This window comes from Rhipicephalus microplus, chromosome 1 (genome assembly GCF_043290135.1).
Source record: "Rhipicephalus microplus isolate Deutch F79 chromosome 1, USDA_Rmic, whole genome shotgun sequence".
NCBI classification, from domain to species: Eukaryota; Metazoa; Arthropoda; class Arachnida; order Ixodida; family Ixodidae; genus Rhipicephalus; species Rhipicephalus microplus.
The window spans coordinates 220,998,060-221,017,773 of NC_134700.1; the positions used below are offsets into that span (position 1 = coordinate 220,998,060).

Below are 19,714 nucleotides of genomic sequence, written 5' to 3' on the forward strand. Positions count from 1 at the left end.
GTCGGGAAACCAGGGACGCAAGAGGTTTGCAAGAAATAACTGGAAACCCGAGAATTCCAAGTTATTAGACAGTCAGCAGGGAAAGGACAGTGAGGGGACTAAGGCGGCACCTTCATCAGGTTCAAAGGCGCCTGGTGACATAGCGCATGCGTTAGAAGCGCGGAAGCCAGTTGTTTGCTACAGCTGCGGAGAAAAGGGCCACATGGCCAGGAGCTGTAAGAGGCACATGGCATTTGCCACAATTCAGGAGTCAGAGGATAGCTTAAAGCTGTTGAAGCCTTACATGAGGACACTCTCAGTGAACGGCCGAATGTGTAGGGTATTGAGGGACTCGGCGGCCACAATGGATGTAGCGCATCCAAGTTGCGTATCTTCCGAAGACTATATAGGAGAGTGTGCCTGGATTCGGCAAGTGGCAGAAAAGCAAAGCGTCTGCCTACCGATAGCGAGGGTTGTAATCGAGGGCCCTTTCGGCCAATTGTGTACGGAAGCAGCAATTTCAGCCAACCTTCCGGAGCACTTCCCTTACCTATTTTCAAATAAGTCTGAGGAAATGTTAAAAACACGTGGAGAATCATTTGCCACCGAAATAGCTTGCATGGCCCTTACCCGTTCGAAGGCGCGCGAGCTGACGCAACAGCTGAGCAGCTCACCCTCTAGGGAACAGACGTCCGAGGGCAGTGTAGGAAAACCTGAGGTAGTTGCGACGGAAAATGAGTCTGCCATGCGAGTTGTCGAGACGGAAACTGTGGCTATGGTCGGCAACAGCGAGGAAATATCTCTAACGCCCGAAAACGAGGACTTGGTGACAGGCTCGGTGTTAACACCCGCGTCCACCAGTTGGTGTCAGCTAGCCAGAACCGACCGTGCAACGCTAGTGGTCGATCAAAAGGCGGATCTCGCACTCTCTATGCTGCTAGATGCCATACATAAGGAAGGTAACTCTAGAAAGAACGTTTCGTTCTACACCCAAAACGAGGTGTTGCATCGCAGGTATGAGAACGCTAAAGGGCGGGTCTACAACCAAGTGGTAGTTCCACTAAAATACCGGCGGAACATTCTCGACCTGGCCCACAGCAACGCCTGGGCGGGCCACTTAGGTATAAAGAAAACGAAAGCTAAGCTGGCTCAGGAGTTCTACTGGCCCGGGTGCTGGAAGGATGTAGAGATGTTTGTCCGTGAATGCGACACTTGTCAGCGGATAGGAAAATCAACAGACAAATGGAAGGCACCAATGAAACTAGTGCCAATAATCACAGAACCCTTCCGTCGGCTCGTGATTGACATCGTGGGGCCTCTGCCTCCATCTAAATCAGGATATCGGTACGTCCTGACCGCGCTGTGCGTTGCCACCAAGTTCCCGGAGGCAATCGCACTGAAAGAGTTGAGTTCAGTATGCGTGGTGGACGCATTGTTGTCTATTTTTTCTCGGGTGGGTTTTCCCTCGGAGATACAGTGTGACAACGGAAGTGTGTTCACAAGCTGCCTTACGACTACATTCCTAGAACGCTGCGGGATAAAAATCGCGCATAGCTCTATTCACCATCCACAGTCGAACCCTGTGGAACGCATGCACTCGGTCATGAAACGCGTTTTGCGAGCTTTGTGCTTTGAGCATAAAAGTGACTGGGAGGGGTGTATACCAGCTGCGATGTTTTCTCTGAGGTCGGCCCCACACGAGAGTACGGGTTTTAGTCCGGCTGAACTTGTCTACGGCAGGAACTTGAGAGGTCCGCTGCACTTGATACGAGAGTCATGGACTGGATATGGGGAGGACCCTAATGTGGTTTCCTATGTACTGGATTTATTGGGGCGACTGGGGACTACACGCGAAGTGGTGGAGAGCAACATGCGCGCAGCACAGGCGCTTTCCAAGGCCCGTTACGATAAGTCAGCTCGAAAGCGAGTCTTTAGAGTGGGCGATGAGGTGATGCTGTTGTGCCCTTCAAGAAAAAACAAGCTGGACGTACAATGGGAGGGACCAGCGACAGTGATGTCAGTGCTTTCAGACACCAACTACGAGGTAAAGTGGGGCCGGAAATGCCCCAAAGTGTATCACAGTAACCTAATGAAACCCTACATGCGACGAAAAGCAGTAGTAAACCTTGCACTCAATGTTCCTGAGGACGAGGGCGCGGAAATCCTTTGTCTTTCCGATGGCACGGTCAGCAGCACATTGTCAGATAGGGTAGACACAGGGAACACCCTAAGTAAGGCTCAAGAGGAAGATTTAGAGCTTTTAGTACAGGAATTCGCTACCGTTTTCTCCGAGAAGCCAGGCAAAACGGATGTGATTAAGCACGACATTGAGCTGACGGTTAACAAGCCGATCAGCTGTAAGCCGTATCGGGTGTCACCTAGACAGAGAGAGATACTAGAGGCCGAAATTCGCCGCATGATCGACCTAGGTGTTATCATCGAAGCAGACAGTGGTTTCACCTCGCCTTTGATTTTGGTTGAGATTCCGGGCCGTGATCCAAGGCCATGCGTGGACTATCGCCGCCTGAACTCTGTAACAATCGACCAGACTTACCCTATTCCTAACATTGAAGAGAGGGTAGAGACAGTGTCTAAGGCGAAATACATTTCTACGCTAGACCTTGTTAGGGGGTATTGGCAGGTCCCTTTGACAGAGCGCGCGAGTCGATACGCTGCTTTTATCTCACCCCTGGGCACTTTTCGTCCTTTGATGATGAGCTTTGGGCTCAAGAACGCGCCGTATTGTTTCAGCCGCCTGATGGATAAGGTTCTCCACGGGCTCGAGAAATTTGCGCTGCCTTACCTAGACGATGTGGCGATATTTTCGGACAAATGGGAAGACCATGTTGAACACCTTCGGATGGTTTTGGAACGGATCAAAAATGCAGGTCTTACGGTAAAGAGAGAGAAATGTCATTTGGGCTGTGCTGAAGTAAGCTATTTAGGGCACATTGTAGGAAATGGGCGTCGTCGTCCGTCCGAACTCAAGGTAGCCGCGGTGGTCGGTTATCGTCGTCCCAGCACTAAGACCGAGATGAGAGCATTCCTCGGCCTCACAGGTTACTATCAGCATTACGTCCCGAATTACTCCGAGATTGCCAGCCCTTTGACAGATAGTTTACGCAAGACCGAACCTGTGAACATTCAATGGGACTCTAAAAAGGAAGACGCTTTTCAGAAGCTGAAGCACGCATTGAGTGAGAAACCCGTCTTGAGGGCACCGGATTTTGCAAAACCTTTCACTATTCAGTGTGATGCAAGCGAACGCGGTTTAGGAGCAGTGCTATGTCAGACGGACCAGAGTGGAGAGGAGCGGCCGGTTTTGTATTTGAGTCGCAAATTGAGCAGCAGGGAAGAGGCTTATAGCACTTCGGAAAAAGAATGTGCTTGCATTGTTTGGGCCGTACAAAAACTAGGCTGCTATGTTGCTGGCTCTAAGTTTATTATAGAAACTGATCACTCTCCACTAACCTGGTTACACCAAATGTCACCTAAGAATGGTCGTTTGCTCAGATGGAGCATAGCACTGCAGCAGCACAATTTCGAGGTGCGCTACAAGAGAGGTGGCCTTCATACAAATGCAGACGCCCTAAGTCGAGCGTTTTGACTCGTCAAAAGACGCGGAAGGTTTGTTTGATTTTTTTTGTTTACCTTTACCTAGTTTATGTGTACTTTTTTTTTCAATGTGTTACAGTGAGGGCATAGAGAAATTTTTTACTGACTCCCTCGTTGTCCCGAGCTCTACAGTTTGCTTGTTTAGCTTGATTATAATGTTATCTCGATTCCAAATGGAATTACGTATGAAAGAGTTACTGGACACTTGTCCCGATTGGTATGCACATTGTTTCCTTGAGCTTAAGTTATTAAGATAAGATGTTTGCTTTGTAAAATCTGAGGCCTGGCGATGAGAGTGGCGTGCACGCGGTGCTTGTCGCATTGTGTGTGGCTGACAAAGGTCGTTTCTTGGAGCTTGTCACCCACTTTTCACCGAAGCGGGGCGCAGAGGCCAGCTCTTGGAGCATTCCAGTTTGACCAGGCCCTTCGAGAAAGCAAGAGCCTTGCCGGAACGTCGCCGACATCGACCCGGCCGAGCTGCATGGAACAACTCGACCTCCCGATGTATCATCTGGCGGCGGGGGTGCTGTTGTGCCTCGCCCAAGTTCCACGTGGTCTTCGCGGCCTGCTGGCACCTGGCAGCTGTTGATGAGTCAACCCTGCACCGGGACGGCGACGGACGCGGACAATCGGGAAAAACCACGTCGCCGGCTCCTCTTGACACAAAAGTCGTTGGCCAAGCTTTTGTCAGCCGCCGAGAGCAACACTCCGAAGCAGCGTCGACCCAGCAGCTGTACGGGGTATTCTGCCTTGCTTGAGTCAACCTGGCTGCATCAGGGAGCGACTTTGCGCATGGGATTCCACGTCATCTCACTGTGGTGCCACGCTGGCGCGTGGGGTCTCCCTCACCAAACAGCGAACTGGGCATGCCTTGCCCCCTTTCCTAGGTTCAGAGGGAGGCGGTGTTTGGCTTTCCCTCTTCGGGGCCGGAGAGGAAGACGACGATCTCATTGGAGTATCCTGCGCATAAATTATCTTTGCAAGGGATCTTGGGAAGGCGGACGATGTATAAAAACGCTAGCGCAGAGGCGCTCGAGCGTGATTCTCTTTTCATGTTGTACCACGCTACCATGTAAATACTGTATATAAACATTTTTTTCTCCTTCTCCGGCTTCTCTACTCGTCCTCTCCGGGGACTCGGATGGCCCGAGTCCGCACCACGCTACCCAAAGGCGCAACAACGCTAACATTAGCAATTATTCGCTACGTGAATTGCCCACGCTGTATACGGTATACCTGCCGTGAGCGGTAAATTGTTTTCTTTTTCTTCTAAGCTATCGTAGCAATTCTAAGAATCCTAAAGCTACAAAATTAAGTTTGTTGCTGCCCTATAGACGCTATAGACGTGCAAGACGGGAGTGGCAGTCATTAACGGGAAATAAAAAGTATAAGCGTTCGACGTCCGATTAACACGCGCACAGGCGCACACGCAAACACGCACAGGCGCACACGCACACACACACGCTCACACACACGCACACACACGCACGCACGCACACACACACACACGCACGCGCGCGCACACACACACACAAACACACGCACATGCACGCACGCACACAATTTGGCTTTTACTGTACGGGGCCATATATCCCCTTCAGCGGCGGGAGCTGCGCTTGTGTACGGAACTAGTTTACCCCACCTGTGTCAACTTCAGGTCAAAGGAGACCAGGGCATACGTTTTCATTGGATGAGCTGAACCTTGTCCATAATTAGTATGTCTTGACTTAGCCTCGATGTGCTGTGTATAACGGTAACAGATCGCTTAGGCGAAGGCACTTAAGATGTTGTTCGACAGGTCGTTCTAGAATCAACTTCAAGAGTATTACTTTTCTTTTCTAGAAATGAACGCAACCTAGAACTAACTGCGCACATATTTAGAGCTATAAGTTCCCATTATATTTATATTAAAAGGCAACATGACTGAGGAAAGAATAATTAATTACTTAATTATATAAAATGAATGACTGACACGAAATAACACATTGCTTCATTATATTTCTTGGAATGCAACAATGAGTGCCTTGTAATTATGCTGTGTGAATGTGACACATTCGTAGACAGTGTACCATAACTGGCGCCTGAAGGAGACATATATGGCTCCGAAAGGAGCCTTAATAGAGTAACTTTAGCCCACTGGATCGGAGTGCTCTCTTTGGTGCAGGCGTTCATCGCAATAACCCATGAACTTATTCAATCCGCCAAACTCACAACATATCCGGGAACTGAATTGCGTGGCGCCAGTTGCCGTTGAAGGAAATTGTTGTGTATCATCCCTGCGCCTTTTGTTTGTTTGTTTGCTTGCTTGCGTGTTTCTTTTAACTTTTAGGCACAGCCACGTCTTAAAGCTGTTATTTATTCACGCCTCACATCACCCTCTTCGGCCGCAGGGACCATTCGTGCACATATCGAGTATGATAGCCACAGTCCTTAGTCGTATCGTGGCTTCCTTCAAGGGCATCTACGAGGTGAGTCCACTACGTTTTCTTCGCTAGCTTCGTATAGCCTTCGAGATCGACGCTCGGGAGGTCTCGGAAGCGCTATAGTTTTCCGCGGCATTCGCAGGAATAAACGAGACGCATGGCCGTCGCTCAGCTTTAAGAAGTAGGTCCGCCATCGCGCTTGAAGGAACACCTTTTCGTAGCGTATTTCATGCACAATACTAAAGATATGTTCGGAATAGCTAACTTCGCATAGAGTGGTAAATACACGAGAAAGGTAACTCGTGACCGTTGTATGATTCAAGTTTTGCGCGCGTTTGTAAACAATGTAAACAAAAAGAGACTTGAAACATTAAGCGAAAAAAAGACGCTTGTGTTGGTTTGAAAATAGGCAGCTAATTGCATCTCTTCCCGTACGTATCGACGCGTCACAACATTTTGGTGGCATAGCGAGCTGGTAGTCATGATAAATTTTGATAATCAGTTGAAGTTCTACGACTTGGAAGCTGTATTACAATAATAACTGGTATCACCGGCAGGGAAAGTCTGGCATCGTTGTCTCCAGTCAAACCCGCGTAAGTTGATGAGCAACGCTTTGTTGCTTCTTCGCACTTGGTTTGTACGACGCTTGCTGGCCCTGGGTGGTTCGTAAAGAAAAATGCGGGAGTGGGCAATCACCACCATCTTGCCATATATACACGATACAGCCAAAGGTAGCAAGTGTTACACTCCTTGTGAGTTTAATACGGACTCTTCTTCTGGCGTATACTGCCCAACGTGTCCCTTTGTATTACTGGTTAGTTAAGAAACTTAATGAAGTCTAGCCAAATTTTATTCGAAGTGGCGTTACCGGATTACTCTGATCCGGACAAAATACTGTCGACGGGAACAGTGTCCCTTTATTTCGTAATGAACCTAGCGTTTACGTTAGCAAAAAGAACGCTTGTATATAATCGGGCATCAATCGAAAAAGCTACGTATTTAAAGTTAACAATAGACAAATGCTGACTTCGCACTGGCTGCTAGGAAGTTGCGAGAGCTTCCGCCAGGCTTCCACCCAAGCATTAAAAAAAAAAAAAAAACATCGCTGGTGCTGCCAGTGTGCCTTCAAACGACCACCAAAAATGAGACAACGTTTTTCGCGGCAGGTCGTGGTGCTTCTGGTGCCCACAGAAAGTAATCGGCTCTAAAAGTTCAGGATGTCTAGCAAAATATCCCATTTTGTTTCTTTTGCTAGCCCCTTTTGTTTATATTATAATAAAGCACATAGGTAGATGGTGAAGTTCCTTCTAGTTGTTACCCTAAGTGCTTGATTGTCACTATACATATGCAGTATAAAAGGTCATGCCTGGCAGACAACTTGAGCACTTTCTCAGGTTGCACGTAATAGCATGGTCGTACATAGCGAATGGTAAATTCGTTTTCTATTAGTGTTCTTGTCATCACATTGGTTGGTCTTGGTAAATTTCGTAAGAAAGGCCCCTACGGGGCAGCCTCATGCTCTCCCATGGTAAAGTACCGCGTATTCTAAATTGTCAACAACTTTGTCTAAACAGATCTACCCACGGGACGGCTTCATGCTCTCCCATAACAGAGTACGAAGTACTTTAAATCATTAACCACTTTTTCTAAACACACAGTCATGTGGTTGGCTGGTAAGCGCCACGGCCTCAACTGTGAGGCCCACAGGACCGCTTTATGCTCTCCCATAGTGGAGTACCTCGTGCTCTAAATCGTTAACAACTTTCTCTAAGCACACGCCGTGATATGTCTACAGTTACAGGGACGGCCCACTGCTCACCCATAGCCGAGTATGGAGTACTCGAAAGCGTTAAGCACTTTTTTTAAAATCAACACTGGCAGGACGTTTTGGGTTGTCAGAAGTAGGGATAGCTTAATGACCTCCCGCAGTAGAGTTCTGTGAACTCTAAGTCATCCTACATTTGTTCTAAACGCATCGTACTTTCTTTTATAGCACTAGGACAGCTTAATGGTCTTCCGTAGTATAGGGTACGTCATACTCTAAATCGTCGAACATTCGTTCTAAACACACGCTCACGCTTGGCGAAACTGGGACAGCTTATTCCATAGTAAAGTACATACATCGTACTCTAAATCATAGAACACTTAATCTAAACACTCAACGTATTCACGTTTTATTTGTGATTATTGTTTATCATGTAATGTGTATACATATGTATACATCTTTTTTGTCATACGTTTTTGTGCGTCTTTGCCTGTTCTGTTGAAATCTTATTGATGCATACTGTCTGTGATAACAAGTTTCTCTAAACACACATTAGACAGGTTCTTGCTCTCCCGTAGCAAGTCACGTATAATTTCCTAAATTCTTAGCTTTTTTTTTTTCGAAACGCTGGAGTTTTGTACACGTTGTGTAATAGAACGCTTTATAGCGCCGAACGCGATCTGTCGACGTTCGTGTGTACGCGTCTGATGGTCAGATGTGAGAAGTTACAACCGAAAAGACAATGCGCTGTCAATCATTTGTCGCCTACTTAGGAAAGAACCGAGACACTATTTCGTCTCATCGTATGTGGTACTGCCTCCTGACGACTTGGATTAGGTCGCAAACGTATACGCTCGGGCAGGATAAGGAAATTCGCTTTCCCGCCTGGAATAATTTAATTTGCGGAAATATCCACCAGCTCCACCACCGAAATTTTTGTGAAATTGCAACACTATACCGAGCTCCCAATCAACGCACGAAAAGAAATTGTTAAAGTTGTCGTGGTAATCAATTTCAAGCTCTGAAAAATAGTGCCCCCAAATAGAGACATTTGCGTGTATAATAACTGCACACTAATTCATTTGTTGAAAACATTTTTGAATTAGTTATGTGGTACCCCAGCGGGCTATCGAAATGTAAAGCATTCTCACGGGGCACTTCTCCATCACTCATTGACTGTTTGCACCCGTTTGTTCTCTCGTGACGTTGCATTCCGTTCGATCGCAGAGCGTAAACAAGATATCACATTGGTTGTGTTATCGGTGTCACATAGGGGTCTGTGTGTGACACCATGCCACAAAAATTTAAAGGAACTGGAGAAAGGTGGCCAAGGCGGCTCGCTTGTGCAACGTAGGTGCAAACCATCATCTGAAGTCGCATTTCGCATAGCATCGAAGCCGGCAACAGATTTCGTGCCTCACACGAGAAGTTGTTGTTCGTTGAGTATTACGGAACTGACATTGTGTGTTCTCAAAGATCGTTCTTACTTCGCATGTGGTTGCTTTGCCTTCTCCTTCCGTTCTAATTGGAGCATGTTGTTGTACTTTGTGTTGATTTTTATTCTTTTTCGATTTCTGTTTTCTTTTTAAGTTATATTTCTGTTGACACCCTCTTTTGTTTGTTTTTCCCTTCCCTGTTTCTTGCATGTGATACCCATATTCCCCGTCGCCCTCCCTTCCCATCCCCAATCTTCCCCAGAACGAGTCCCGGGCTAGCGAGATGCTCGCCGCAGCCTGTGCCGTGGGCGTCGCCTGCACCTTCGCAGCTCCGCTGGGCGGTATGGCACTATTCGATCTGAATATATCGAACACTTTCGAGGTTTCGGAGCTCGGCCGCTGACCCCAAGGTCACGGGTTCGAACCCGGCAGCGGCGGTCGCGTTTTTTGATGGAAGCGTACGGCTAGGGGTCCGAGTACTGAGATGTCACTGCACGTTAAAGTACACCGGATGGTCGAAATATCAGGAGCCCGCCACTATACGGCGTGCGTCATAATTGTGCCGTATATAGTTTTAGCGCGTAAAACCCCAGATTTAATCATTATGATCAACTTTCTCGGAGTTTGTTCTAAGCAACCCCAGACGCTGTAATATCGACCTGTCTTTTTCGGGTCTCCGTTCGTGCGTACTTGATGCTGCACGTATTAAATTTGTCGCTGAAGGAGCGCACATGTTGTCGCCTGACGTTGCGCGAATTGCGATGCTTCGACGCGCATAACTCGGCAACATAGGCTTGAAATCGGGAAGTGCGACGTGAAAATAAACTTAAAGAGGTACCGAGACCAATTTTCGAAGATACTTGGCTGCGCCCCGCGAATTTTTTCTGTGGAGAGACGGCTCTGAGCAATTGTCATGCGCAGGAAGTGCTGATATCTTGTTTCGACAATAAAGTCAATTTGCGCGCGACGTAACTACTGACTTCGACACTATCGTGACTGCAGGCTACAGTGCCGATTCTGGTCACATTACGCGCCATAATGGCTAGCTTCGATGACGTGAGGTTTCAAAAACATTTTAAATGGCTGGTTGTGCGTAAAAAACTTAACGGAGTGGAGTGGTCGCGAAAACGTCACAATATCGTGCACGTGGCCAGAAGTACACACCACGTCGTGACATCTAGATACAATAGGAACCGTAACTATTTTTTTAAAACTATGGTGTAAGTAGTTTATGAGGACGCACTGAGGCTTGCCAGCACATTGTATGCTCTCGCAGGCTTGCATTTGCGTCAAATGTTTCGCGTCTGTATTTATTTAAGAGGACCAACAAAAGTTGATGAGATGCAGTGTTGGCAGCCATTTGTTCGCGAGTAGCCCTGCATATTTCTAATTAAACGAGTTGAAAGATCTGATTTGCGTCACTTGCAGCACGGAACAAGTATTTTGCTCGTAAATGTAACATGACGAGCAACCGAACAATGTCGGGAACGAAAATTCCGGACCTTTGAAACGGAACGAAAATGACGTATGATCATGACGCTGTCTTTACTAATATTCTGTCTGTTGAAAAAAAAAAAAGCTTTGGAAAACAAGGCTTCTCTCAGCTTTGAGAGAAAGCTCGGCTGTTCTAATTGCCCGAAGAACTGCCTTCAGATACTGGATGTGTTGTTAAAACGTGTCTGCGAGCGGTCTGCGTCGTCAATATGATGTTTCACGACATGTGTGATAAGAAAGTGCCATGTATTTTATGCCATTTGACATTTTATGTGGTTATGAGGGGAAATAGTTAAAAGCGTCTGAGCTATTATGCTGGCCTAAGAAGATTGCTTGAACTTGAGGTTCACTAGTTCAGAAGACAGCTTGAGATCCTAAACACAGTTCGGGGCACATGTGCTCAGTTGACCTCGTGCGCGCTGAGGCAGGGGACACACTTGATTGAGTATTCGCTCGTGATCTTGAATTTGCATGCACAGTTCTCCCCTCCCTGTGTTTTCCTTCAATTTCTGTTCTCTCATTTCTGCAACATATTTCTGAAAAAGATATATTGCAAAACCGTGCAGGAGTGCTGTTTAGCATCGAGGTAACCTCGGTCTTCTTCGCGGTGCGCAACTATTGGCGCGGTTTTTTCGCCGCTGCCTGTGGCGCCCTCGTCTGGCAACTGCTTGGAGTCTGGCTCAAGGAGCAAGGTGAGCATACAAACTTACTCAGCGCTCACGGTGTTGCGAGACATCAGCCATTGGTGAATGACATGGGAAAACCTCAGAAACGTGCGTTCGTGGTCTGATGGTAAGTTTGTGTTTTCATTTTAATAAGAAAAAGAAGCGGTTAGATGCACTGACGAAAAACGAAATCTTCATTCTTTTGTTTTTTTTTAGATGTGAAGCAGCTCTTTGACTAGCCTGTGTAACGATGTCCCTCCGTGTGTTCGCACGGAGGCGCCGCAACGCGCTTCTCTCGCCGCAAGTGTTGGGACGGTGCCAAGTAGGTCACGCCGCAGCTGCGCGTTGACGTCACACTCCCCTCGCAGTGCGCGCTGACGTCACTCTCTCCCTCGCCTGTAGCGCACTCGCCGCAGCGCTCGCAGTTGCCACCTCGTCTGTTCGCCCGGAACACCTGCCGCTACCGCCGCTCGCTCCGCTACAGCGACTGTTACTCGCTACACCACCGACTGGACGGGTCACGCAAATAAACCTGACGCACGCCTAACGTACGTGTTGAAACATGTCTGTACGTGTCACCCCTCCCTCGCTTCACCCTCTCCTCTGCTGGCAACGCTCGAGCGCACATCAAGTGGTAACACTCTTCCGGCTCGTTTCATCTGCGATTGAGAGGATGCCGGAAGACGACACTCCTTCGCCCGCCGAAACATCCGCCGAAACGATTTGGCCTAACCCGGACGTCTCCGGCGTTGCAAAGGTTAGCCAAGCCGATCGCGTTTGCGAATGGCGACCTCGCGCCTGCAACACCGCAGCACCCGCATTAGCGCTGTTGAACACGTGTGACGCCTCGCGGGCGCAACGCTGCTGCTTCGCATTCCATCAGGGTTCTCTTTAATAAAATGGTGTGAGTTTTTTTTTATTTGGAGCGTTTACGTAACATGATAGTGCTTGGTTCTTGTTGCAGCATTGTCCGTATTTTCCTCACGTGTTCATTGCGTTGTTTTTTTTTCTTCTTAAACAGAGTCCTCAGTTTGGAGTCAGTGCTTTGATATCAAACGGCTTGTATTTCGTGTGTGTGTGTGTGTGTGTGTGTGTGTGTGTGTGTGTGTGTGTGTGTGTGTGTATGTGTGTGTGTGTGTGTGTGTGTGTGTGTGTGTGTGTGTGTGTGTGTGTGTGTGTGTGTGTGTTTAATGTTTACAACCCTCCCACCTGCTAACTGGCTTCTTTGAACGCTTCTGTCCTGTTTCCAATATTGGGGTGATGGGTTGGATATCCCCCATTCGTTCGAGAGAGTTAATTGTTGGCCGAGTTTGCAACTTAGTTATACTCGAACAAATCCACCAATGCCTGAAAATAGGAAGTACAGGGGTTGGAAGCCGACACAGATGTGGCCACCCATGTGTCAGTGTGTCTGCTTTTTTTCTGCCTCTTAGTTTTTAATACTTACGTGTATTAGTGGCTTATGGCTTTGTTCGAGTGAAACCGCTGCACGCGGCTCCGGGCCCCTATTTCTATGTCATGCAGAAATGTCGTGTAATATAACACTTGTCTGCCTAACGAAGAACCCTGGAGGCTTTGCCCTGCGTCGGCATGCCGCGTCGCCGAAACTGCGGTACACAAAGTTAGTCCAAAAGCGCGTGACAATCGCTGCTGGCTATGCACTCTTTTATGTCGCCAATCTCAAAGGTCGGTCTGTTTCGTAACGAAGCATGTCGCGCCAGCCGCTGTGCAAACGTGGTCTCGTCGGCGGCCGTTCCGTGTGGCTGAATGGGTAACACTCGCGCTCGCCTTTTTTCAGGTGTGCAAATGAGAGGAAACTGACAAGGTTGGCGGGTTGGGTGGCCTGCAGCTATGTCATGATCTTGAGGAGCATTGTTTCTTGCGTTCGTTCGTCCTTTATCTCAATCCGAGTCGCTTTCGAACGCCTAGACGTCATAGGAGAAATGAACGCTTTTCAGGCGGATTTACTCTGCCTCCGAGATCGAAAGCGTTGCAGGCGTTTTGCACCTCACGTGGTTTTGCTGTGCCTCTGAAATCGTCCAAGCTTTGGCCGGGTGACGGTGCGCTGTGTTGACGTCATCACGTGACGTCATATTATGCCCCCGTCGAATGCCGCCATCAGGACGTGATAGGAGAAGAAAATGGTCAATTGATGGAAGCAATGAAAGCACAAATAAATTCATACGTATTTCTAAAAAAGAAAAGCTTTTTAGTTGCCGAGAGTTTGTCCTGGTTCGGGGATCGAACTCGGGATCAACACCTTTTCGAGATGGTCGCTCTATTAATTGAGCCACAACCGGGAAGCTAACGATTCGCAGGGTGATGACGACTTAATCGAAAACTCGAAGCGCACGGATACAGTGCACATTGCAGATTGGTTTTACAATAGAACCGATGTGCACTATGACGTGATAGGGTGACCTCTGTACAAAGGAGGATCTTTTTTTTTGTTCTAATCACTAGTGTTGACGCGTACGCTGACTGTCACTTTTCGCGTTCGGTGAGGCATCTGAGGTTTTGGCTTTGAATTGAGGGCTACATAAACGCAAGAATATAAATGCTTACGGCATTGCCGTCGCGGCTATATGGAAGTACTGCGCTCTCAACCCGCTGTGGCGTGCACTGCGGCCGAAAGGCTTCACTAAGCGCGACCGAGCGTGACGTTGTAGTGTTGCGTTCTCGCGTGACGGCGACCCTGCTGCGTGATGCGTGCTGAAACCGGCCGCGCGCAGTGTTGCGGGGAGCGCAACGGAAATCCGAACCGTCTATCGCTGACGCGTATCTTATTTTCTTTCTCTCAATTTCACGCCGTCGTGCTGAGCTAGCTGCAGCGCGTTGTTATTGTTGTTATGCGCGCAGTTTGTTTGACAATGCGGGTGCATGTCAGAGTTAAATGTAGCACATGCACAGCGGGCCGGGCCTGTTCCATTGTCGATGTCAACAAAGCGGCGCGGTACGTCAGCGTTGTACTCTCGCCATGTATTTTCCCCTGTATAGCGTGCGAAGCCTGAAACGACTTTGCTTTCGTTGTGCATTTCATGAAGCCTTGGGTTAACAAAAACTATGCCTTAAAAACCAACTCCGGCGATTTTTTCCTTAAGGTCAATGGATCTCAATGAAATTCGTTGGGTACGTTTTTTTTGTACATTTTCGTCATTTCTGCCAAATTACGTGCTTGAGAGATGCTCTGATTGTTTACAAATGAATTTTAAAAGATTGCCTCGCAACGCTCACCTCGGCTTACCAGAATTATTGGCAACGTTTTCTGTGTGACGCCATGCTTGGCAAGTCAACGGAAGTGACCCAGCCGATGGCATCGCTAACTTTAGCCGCTAAAGGGTTTACTGCGCTGGCCGCTAGGCGACGGCGGCGGTGTTGGGCACGGAAAAGCTTCCTTCCTTCATCGGCGGAGTTTGGTCGTCTCGGCGAGTTCGCCTCTGCTCCGAGCGCCCGCTCGTCCCGGCTCTCACAGTTTTCATACTCCGCGCCGACGGGACCAGTATACGACTCCCGGTTCTTATCAAACAGTATGTCATATACGTAACCAGTGAGCTGTGTTGAGTTTCGGTATTGCGGGGTTTTTTCGCTAATTAAAAATTATTTTCGAATTTACTGCGCATTTCAGCTATCAGGCTCGTGACAAAAGTGTCTAAGGAACATAGCAGCTTCATTATATAGCCTGACATGGTTGAAAAATCGCCGGGGTTGGCCTTTATTAAGCTAGCTTGCGGTAGAATTCGCTCATTGTGGTTCGTTCACACAATATTTCTCAGTTGATCCGTTCATGAACGCCTTATACCAAGTAACGCTGGTCGCAACCAGCACACAACCGTAATTAGGGCGAACAAGTGAGAGGCCTTTGCCCTGAAGTGGGCGTAGTCGAGCTGAAGATGATAACGATGAGTACCGCACGCGTTGGTCGAAAAAAAAAATGGTGATTCCGAGTAGCACTGTTTCCGGCTTAACTAGCTGTTATTAAAGAGTCACAGTTTCTCCGCAAGGGCGAAGCATGCAGTGATGCGGCAGCAACAAATGCGAATGTCCCCGCCGCGGTGGTCCAGTGGCTGATCTGAAGGTCGCGGGTTCGTATCCCGGCTGCGGCGGCTGCATTCACGATGGAGGCGGAAATTTTGTAGGCCCGTGTGCTCAGATTTGAGTGCACGTTAAAGGACCCCAGGTGGTCGAAATTTCCGGAGCCCTCCACTGCGGCGTCTTTCATAATCACATGGTGGTTTTGGGACGTTAACCCCACAAATCAATCAATCAACAAATGCGAATGTTTACGAAATAAGACTAGTAGTTCACTCCTCCTAAGGAAACGCTGCAGCGGGTGACGAAGACACACACGTCCAAAGGTATATGATCTCTCTGCTAATCTCTCTCTTAAGATAGGGCGCCTGCCACCGCAGCCAATCAATTAAAGTGCACAGTCCGGAGTCACGCAGCTCCGCCTCCGGTCCCTCCATGGGTCGTTCGCGCGATGGAGGCGGCCGACGTTTTTTGCTCGATTCTTGAGCCGCGATCGTCGGTTGCCTCTAGCACGCGCTTTCCCTCGTGCGTGCCATATACGACGCGTGCGATGATGTCATGGTCCTTGTACTCTAAACGGGACCTAACGGCGACGTCGACGGCAAGAATGCGCCTGCAGTGTCTATATAACTGCTGTCGCAATAGCTTAATTGGTGGTATTTGACGTGTCACGTTTCTTAGGAAATGATGTAGCACAGCAGAACGCACCTGTATACATAATCTAACCTCATTAACAGTTCAAAAGCAATGGCGCGTGCAGATGTATCATGCAGGCTCCGGCAATGATCAACTCACGTCACTGCACCGTGACTGTGTAATGATAAGAGCTAATACGGCAGTTATCGCTTACTCGAGCCGTGCTTGGCCTCTCTTGAGATTTTTTTTTGTGTGTGTGTATCTCACGGGCCTAGTGCGCCAAGAGCGTGGAAGGCAGTGTAACGTGTTTACTAAAGCTAAAACCTGAGTTTTAACTCACTTAGTTGTGATAGTGTTCAAGCCAAATATCTAATAATTTTCTTAATATTGAAATTCACCCTGAACTGAAATTGGAATATTGCGTTTCGTCGCGGATTTTTAAAAAATCGAATATGCGCAAAATTATGCTAGTTATTCGAGGATCAAGTAATATTCTACAATTAATGCTCGGTCAGCCGCACATCAAGCTAAAATTTCATCAATGACGCGAGACAAGCTACTTGCTACCAGACTGGTAGTTAAATGCTATCTCTTGAAGTCGACTTATATCTACTAGCTTATATCTGTTGTGTCACTTGGAATATCGGCTGCCCTGTTTGTTCTCTTATCCACTCTTTATTTGTTGTTCCTATATAGCGAAGATTATAATGTTTATTTTCGTACGTATCTGAAAATGGACAGTGATATATAACTACATCATCGATTTGCCTTTCAGATACGATAACTGCAGTGTTCAGGACAAACTTCCGAATGGACTTTCCCTTTGATCTCATTGAACTAGTCGTTTACGCTGTGATGGGGTAAGTGTTTGACCAACCGCGTGTATCAGTTTGTCGACACTCGCTATATACGATGGCGTTGGTGACACGTATGGTTTCCTTGTTGCCATTCATTGTTCCCCATGTCTGCAGGGCCGCCTGTGGAGTGTTGGGTGCCACGTTCGTCTACATGCACAAGAGGGTTGTGCTGTTCAACCGAAAACACAAGCGCATGAGCGCATTCCTGCAGAGAAAGTACGTGCTCATCCGGATCACTCCCAAAACCCGCCACCATGGTCTCGTTGTGGTGCAGGTGGCGGTATCTAATCCAGCTCGCCGGTGCCGCGTTTTGAATGGAGGCTTAAGTGCTCAATGCCCGTGTACTTAGATTTAAAGGGACACTAAAGGCAAATAACAGTTTATGTCAGAGTGCCCCGCCGCGGTGCTCTAGTGGCTAAGGTACTCGGCTGCTGACCCGCAGGTCGCGGGATCGAATCCCGGCTGCGGCGGCTGCATTTCCGATGGAGGCTGAAATGTTGTAGGCCCGTGTGCTCAGATTTGGGCGCACGTTAAAGAACCCCAGGTGGTCGAAATTTCCGGAACCCTCCTCTACGGTGTCTCTCATAGTCATATGGTGGTTTCGGAACGTTAAACCCCACATATCAATCGATCAGTTTATGTCAGAGTGAAAGCTCAATGTATGACGGCGTCTGACATGACAATGTTATCAACAGCAGTGCCCTACTTACCTAGAAATTAAGCTTAATGCACGAGAGCACATGCGCCACGAGTAGGACATTCGCAAAATGATCCCAATGACGTCAATGTTACCGCCCACAATTTATCGCTTGTAATCGAACTAGCAGCAATAAAAAAAACTATACCGTGCATCAAAAGAAGTAATAAAAATGCCCCTTGTCCGTTTCTGTCTCATTTATAGAAAAAAAGAACCGCCGGATGTTACTACGGGAAATGGCGCGAGTGGTTCAAAAGTTTCATTTTAGCCTGGTTAAGCTGGACAGGTTTTGCCATCTAGAGGGGCGCAGCTGAACCAAGCACGCCTGCCATCTCGGAGGCCATGGCACAAAATTGTTCAATGGCTAATGTTGCTGCGGTGGCTCCCCCTACTGTCTCTCTCCTTCTACTACTGTCGGCGGCAGCGCAGTATAGCCGGGCAACGTTGGGCACGGTAACAGTGACGTCAAAGTGCTCAATCGGGGCGGGTAATTTGAAGTGTGCTAACGTGATGCAAACCACTAAAGCTTGATTTTATTTCGAAATAAGCCCTTCCTTTTCGCGAAAGCCGCACTATAAGGTTTCTGGACCGCTGTTTTAGCAATGAACATCGACTTAATATTTGTCTTTAGTGTCCCTTTAAGTGCACGTTAGGGAACCCGGGTGGTCAAAATTTCTGGAGCCCTCCACTTTTTCATTATGATATCTTACTTTTGGGACGTTAAACTTCAACTATTACTATTACACAGACGAATGACCGTGCACACTTTGCGTATGCGTTGAAGTGTGCCGCTTCTTCCTTAACAACGCGACCATCAGTGAATAGCTGGCTGCTGTGCCGTGCGCCGTATGCGGTACGCATTAACCACATCTACCCTGGTGTGGAGTATACGTAATAAGCATGCAAGATAAAACATGATGGGCTAGTTGGTTCATGCTGTACGAACGGTAATGACGCAACGCAAAGCCTCCACCTCTTCTTTGGTTTGCTCTGCGTCATTACATTTTGAATGATAAGCGTGCACATCACAATCGCAGAAAGGTGGGCGAGTTTGGCTGCATAATGAAATGAAAAGGAGCAGCGCTGAGACGAATACAAAAAAAAAAAGAAGAGATAACGACAGGACTACGCATGTCCTCTCGTCATATCGCCTGTTGTATTCGTTCCAGCGCTGCCTCTTTTCATTTCATTATAAGCTTGAAACTTGCGCAGGATGGCACGAATGAAAAATCAGATGATCAGAGGTCAAATTCGCAAAGCTTATTTGCCATTCGTAAGCACACTTCACCTCCGACAGGGTACAGCAAAATTTCCAACGTGATAATTGGCTGGTACTTGCTGTTTGTCCAGCTTTGTGTGGCATGCGTGCACGTGTGTATCTGTATGTGGCTGATCGGCTGACGGCAATACACTAGACACCGTTATTGCACTCTAAGTGGCACTCTAAGTTATTGCACTCTAATGCACTCTAACGCGGTTATTGCACTCTAAGGTCCGAGAATCAGGTGGCTTCCTAAATACGCCTACATAGGACAGCTTTCTTAGAGCAACGTGTTCTCTTTTTTTTTTTTTTTTTTTTGCTGGAGTCCACCACGTCTCCGCTGACGTATTTCCGTCACTAATACGACGTTGTAAAATATGCACTAATAAATTGCAAAGATGAAAAAAAACTAAAAGAAAAGCTCCGTAGCAGGGGTCGAACTATATCGCGGATTTATTTTTGAAGCAACAGTGACGATTATTCGCGCTTGTTTCTGCGAATCGCTGATGTACGTCACTTTTTTTCCCCTTCATTTTACGTTTCACGCGACGTATGAGTGGAGTGTAACGGCTCTGCTTTTCTGTGTTTTATCTTTTACAGTCGTTTTCTGTACCCGCTGATTATTACTGTGTTCATATCATCGGCCACGTTTCCCGAGGGCCTCGGACAGTTTATGGCTGCAGAGGTGAGCATCCGCCCTACATCTGACGACGCCGACGGAGTGCGTGGATGGGAGAAGGGAGTGCTTTTGTTCGGTCAAGTTGGTGAGACATGAGCGAAGTTAAACGGCGCGAGGGCACTACCAACTGAGCTTTATTTTCCATGAATTTGCTTTTCATAGTTTCACCCGTCACCGC

At 47.8% G+C, this 19,714-nt stretch overlaps 1 protein-coding gene across 3 annotated transcripts in view; it reads left to right on the top strand.

The window, feature by feature from the left end:
• Window positions 1–19,714, top strand: part of ClC-a (chloride channel protein 2) — a 167,321-nt gene that overhangs the window by 115,991 nt on the left and 31,616 nt on the right. For all 3 annotated transcript variants that reach the window (XM_037412450.2, XM_075891423.1, XM_075891422.1), the window contains exons 7-12: window positions 5,985–6,062; window positions 9,481–9,559; window positions 11,279–11,404; window positions 16,818–16,902; window positions 17,014–17,115; window positions 19,458–19,542. In XM_037412450.2, the coding sequence (XP_037268347.2) occupies window positions 5,985–6,062; window positions 9,481–9,559; window positions 11,279–11,404; window positions 16,818–16,902; window positions 17,014–17,115; window positions 19,458–19,542 (555 nt within the window). The remainder of the gene's footprint in view (window positions 1–5,984; window positions 6,063–9,480; window positions 9,560–11,278; window positions 11,405–16,817; window positions 16,903–17,013; window positions 17,116–19,457; window positions 19,543–19,714) is intronic.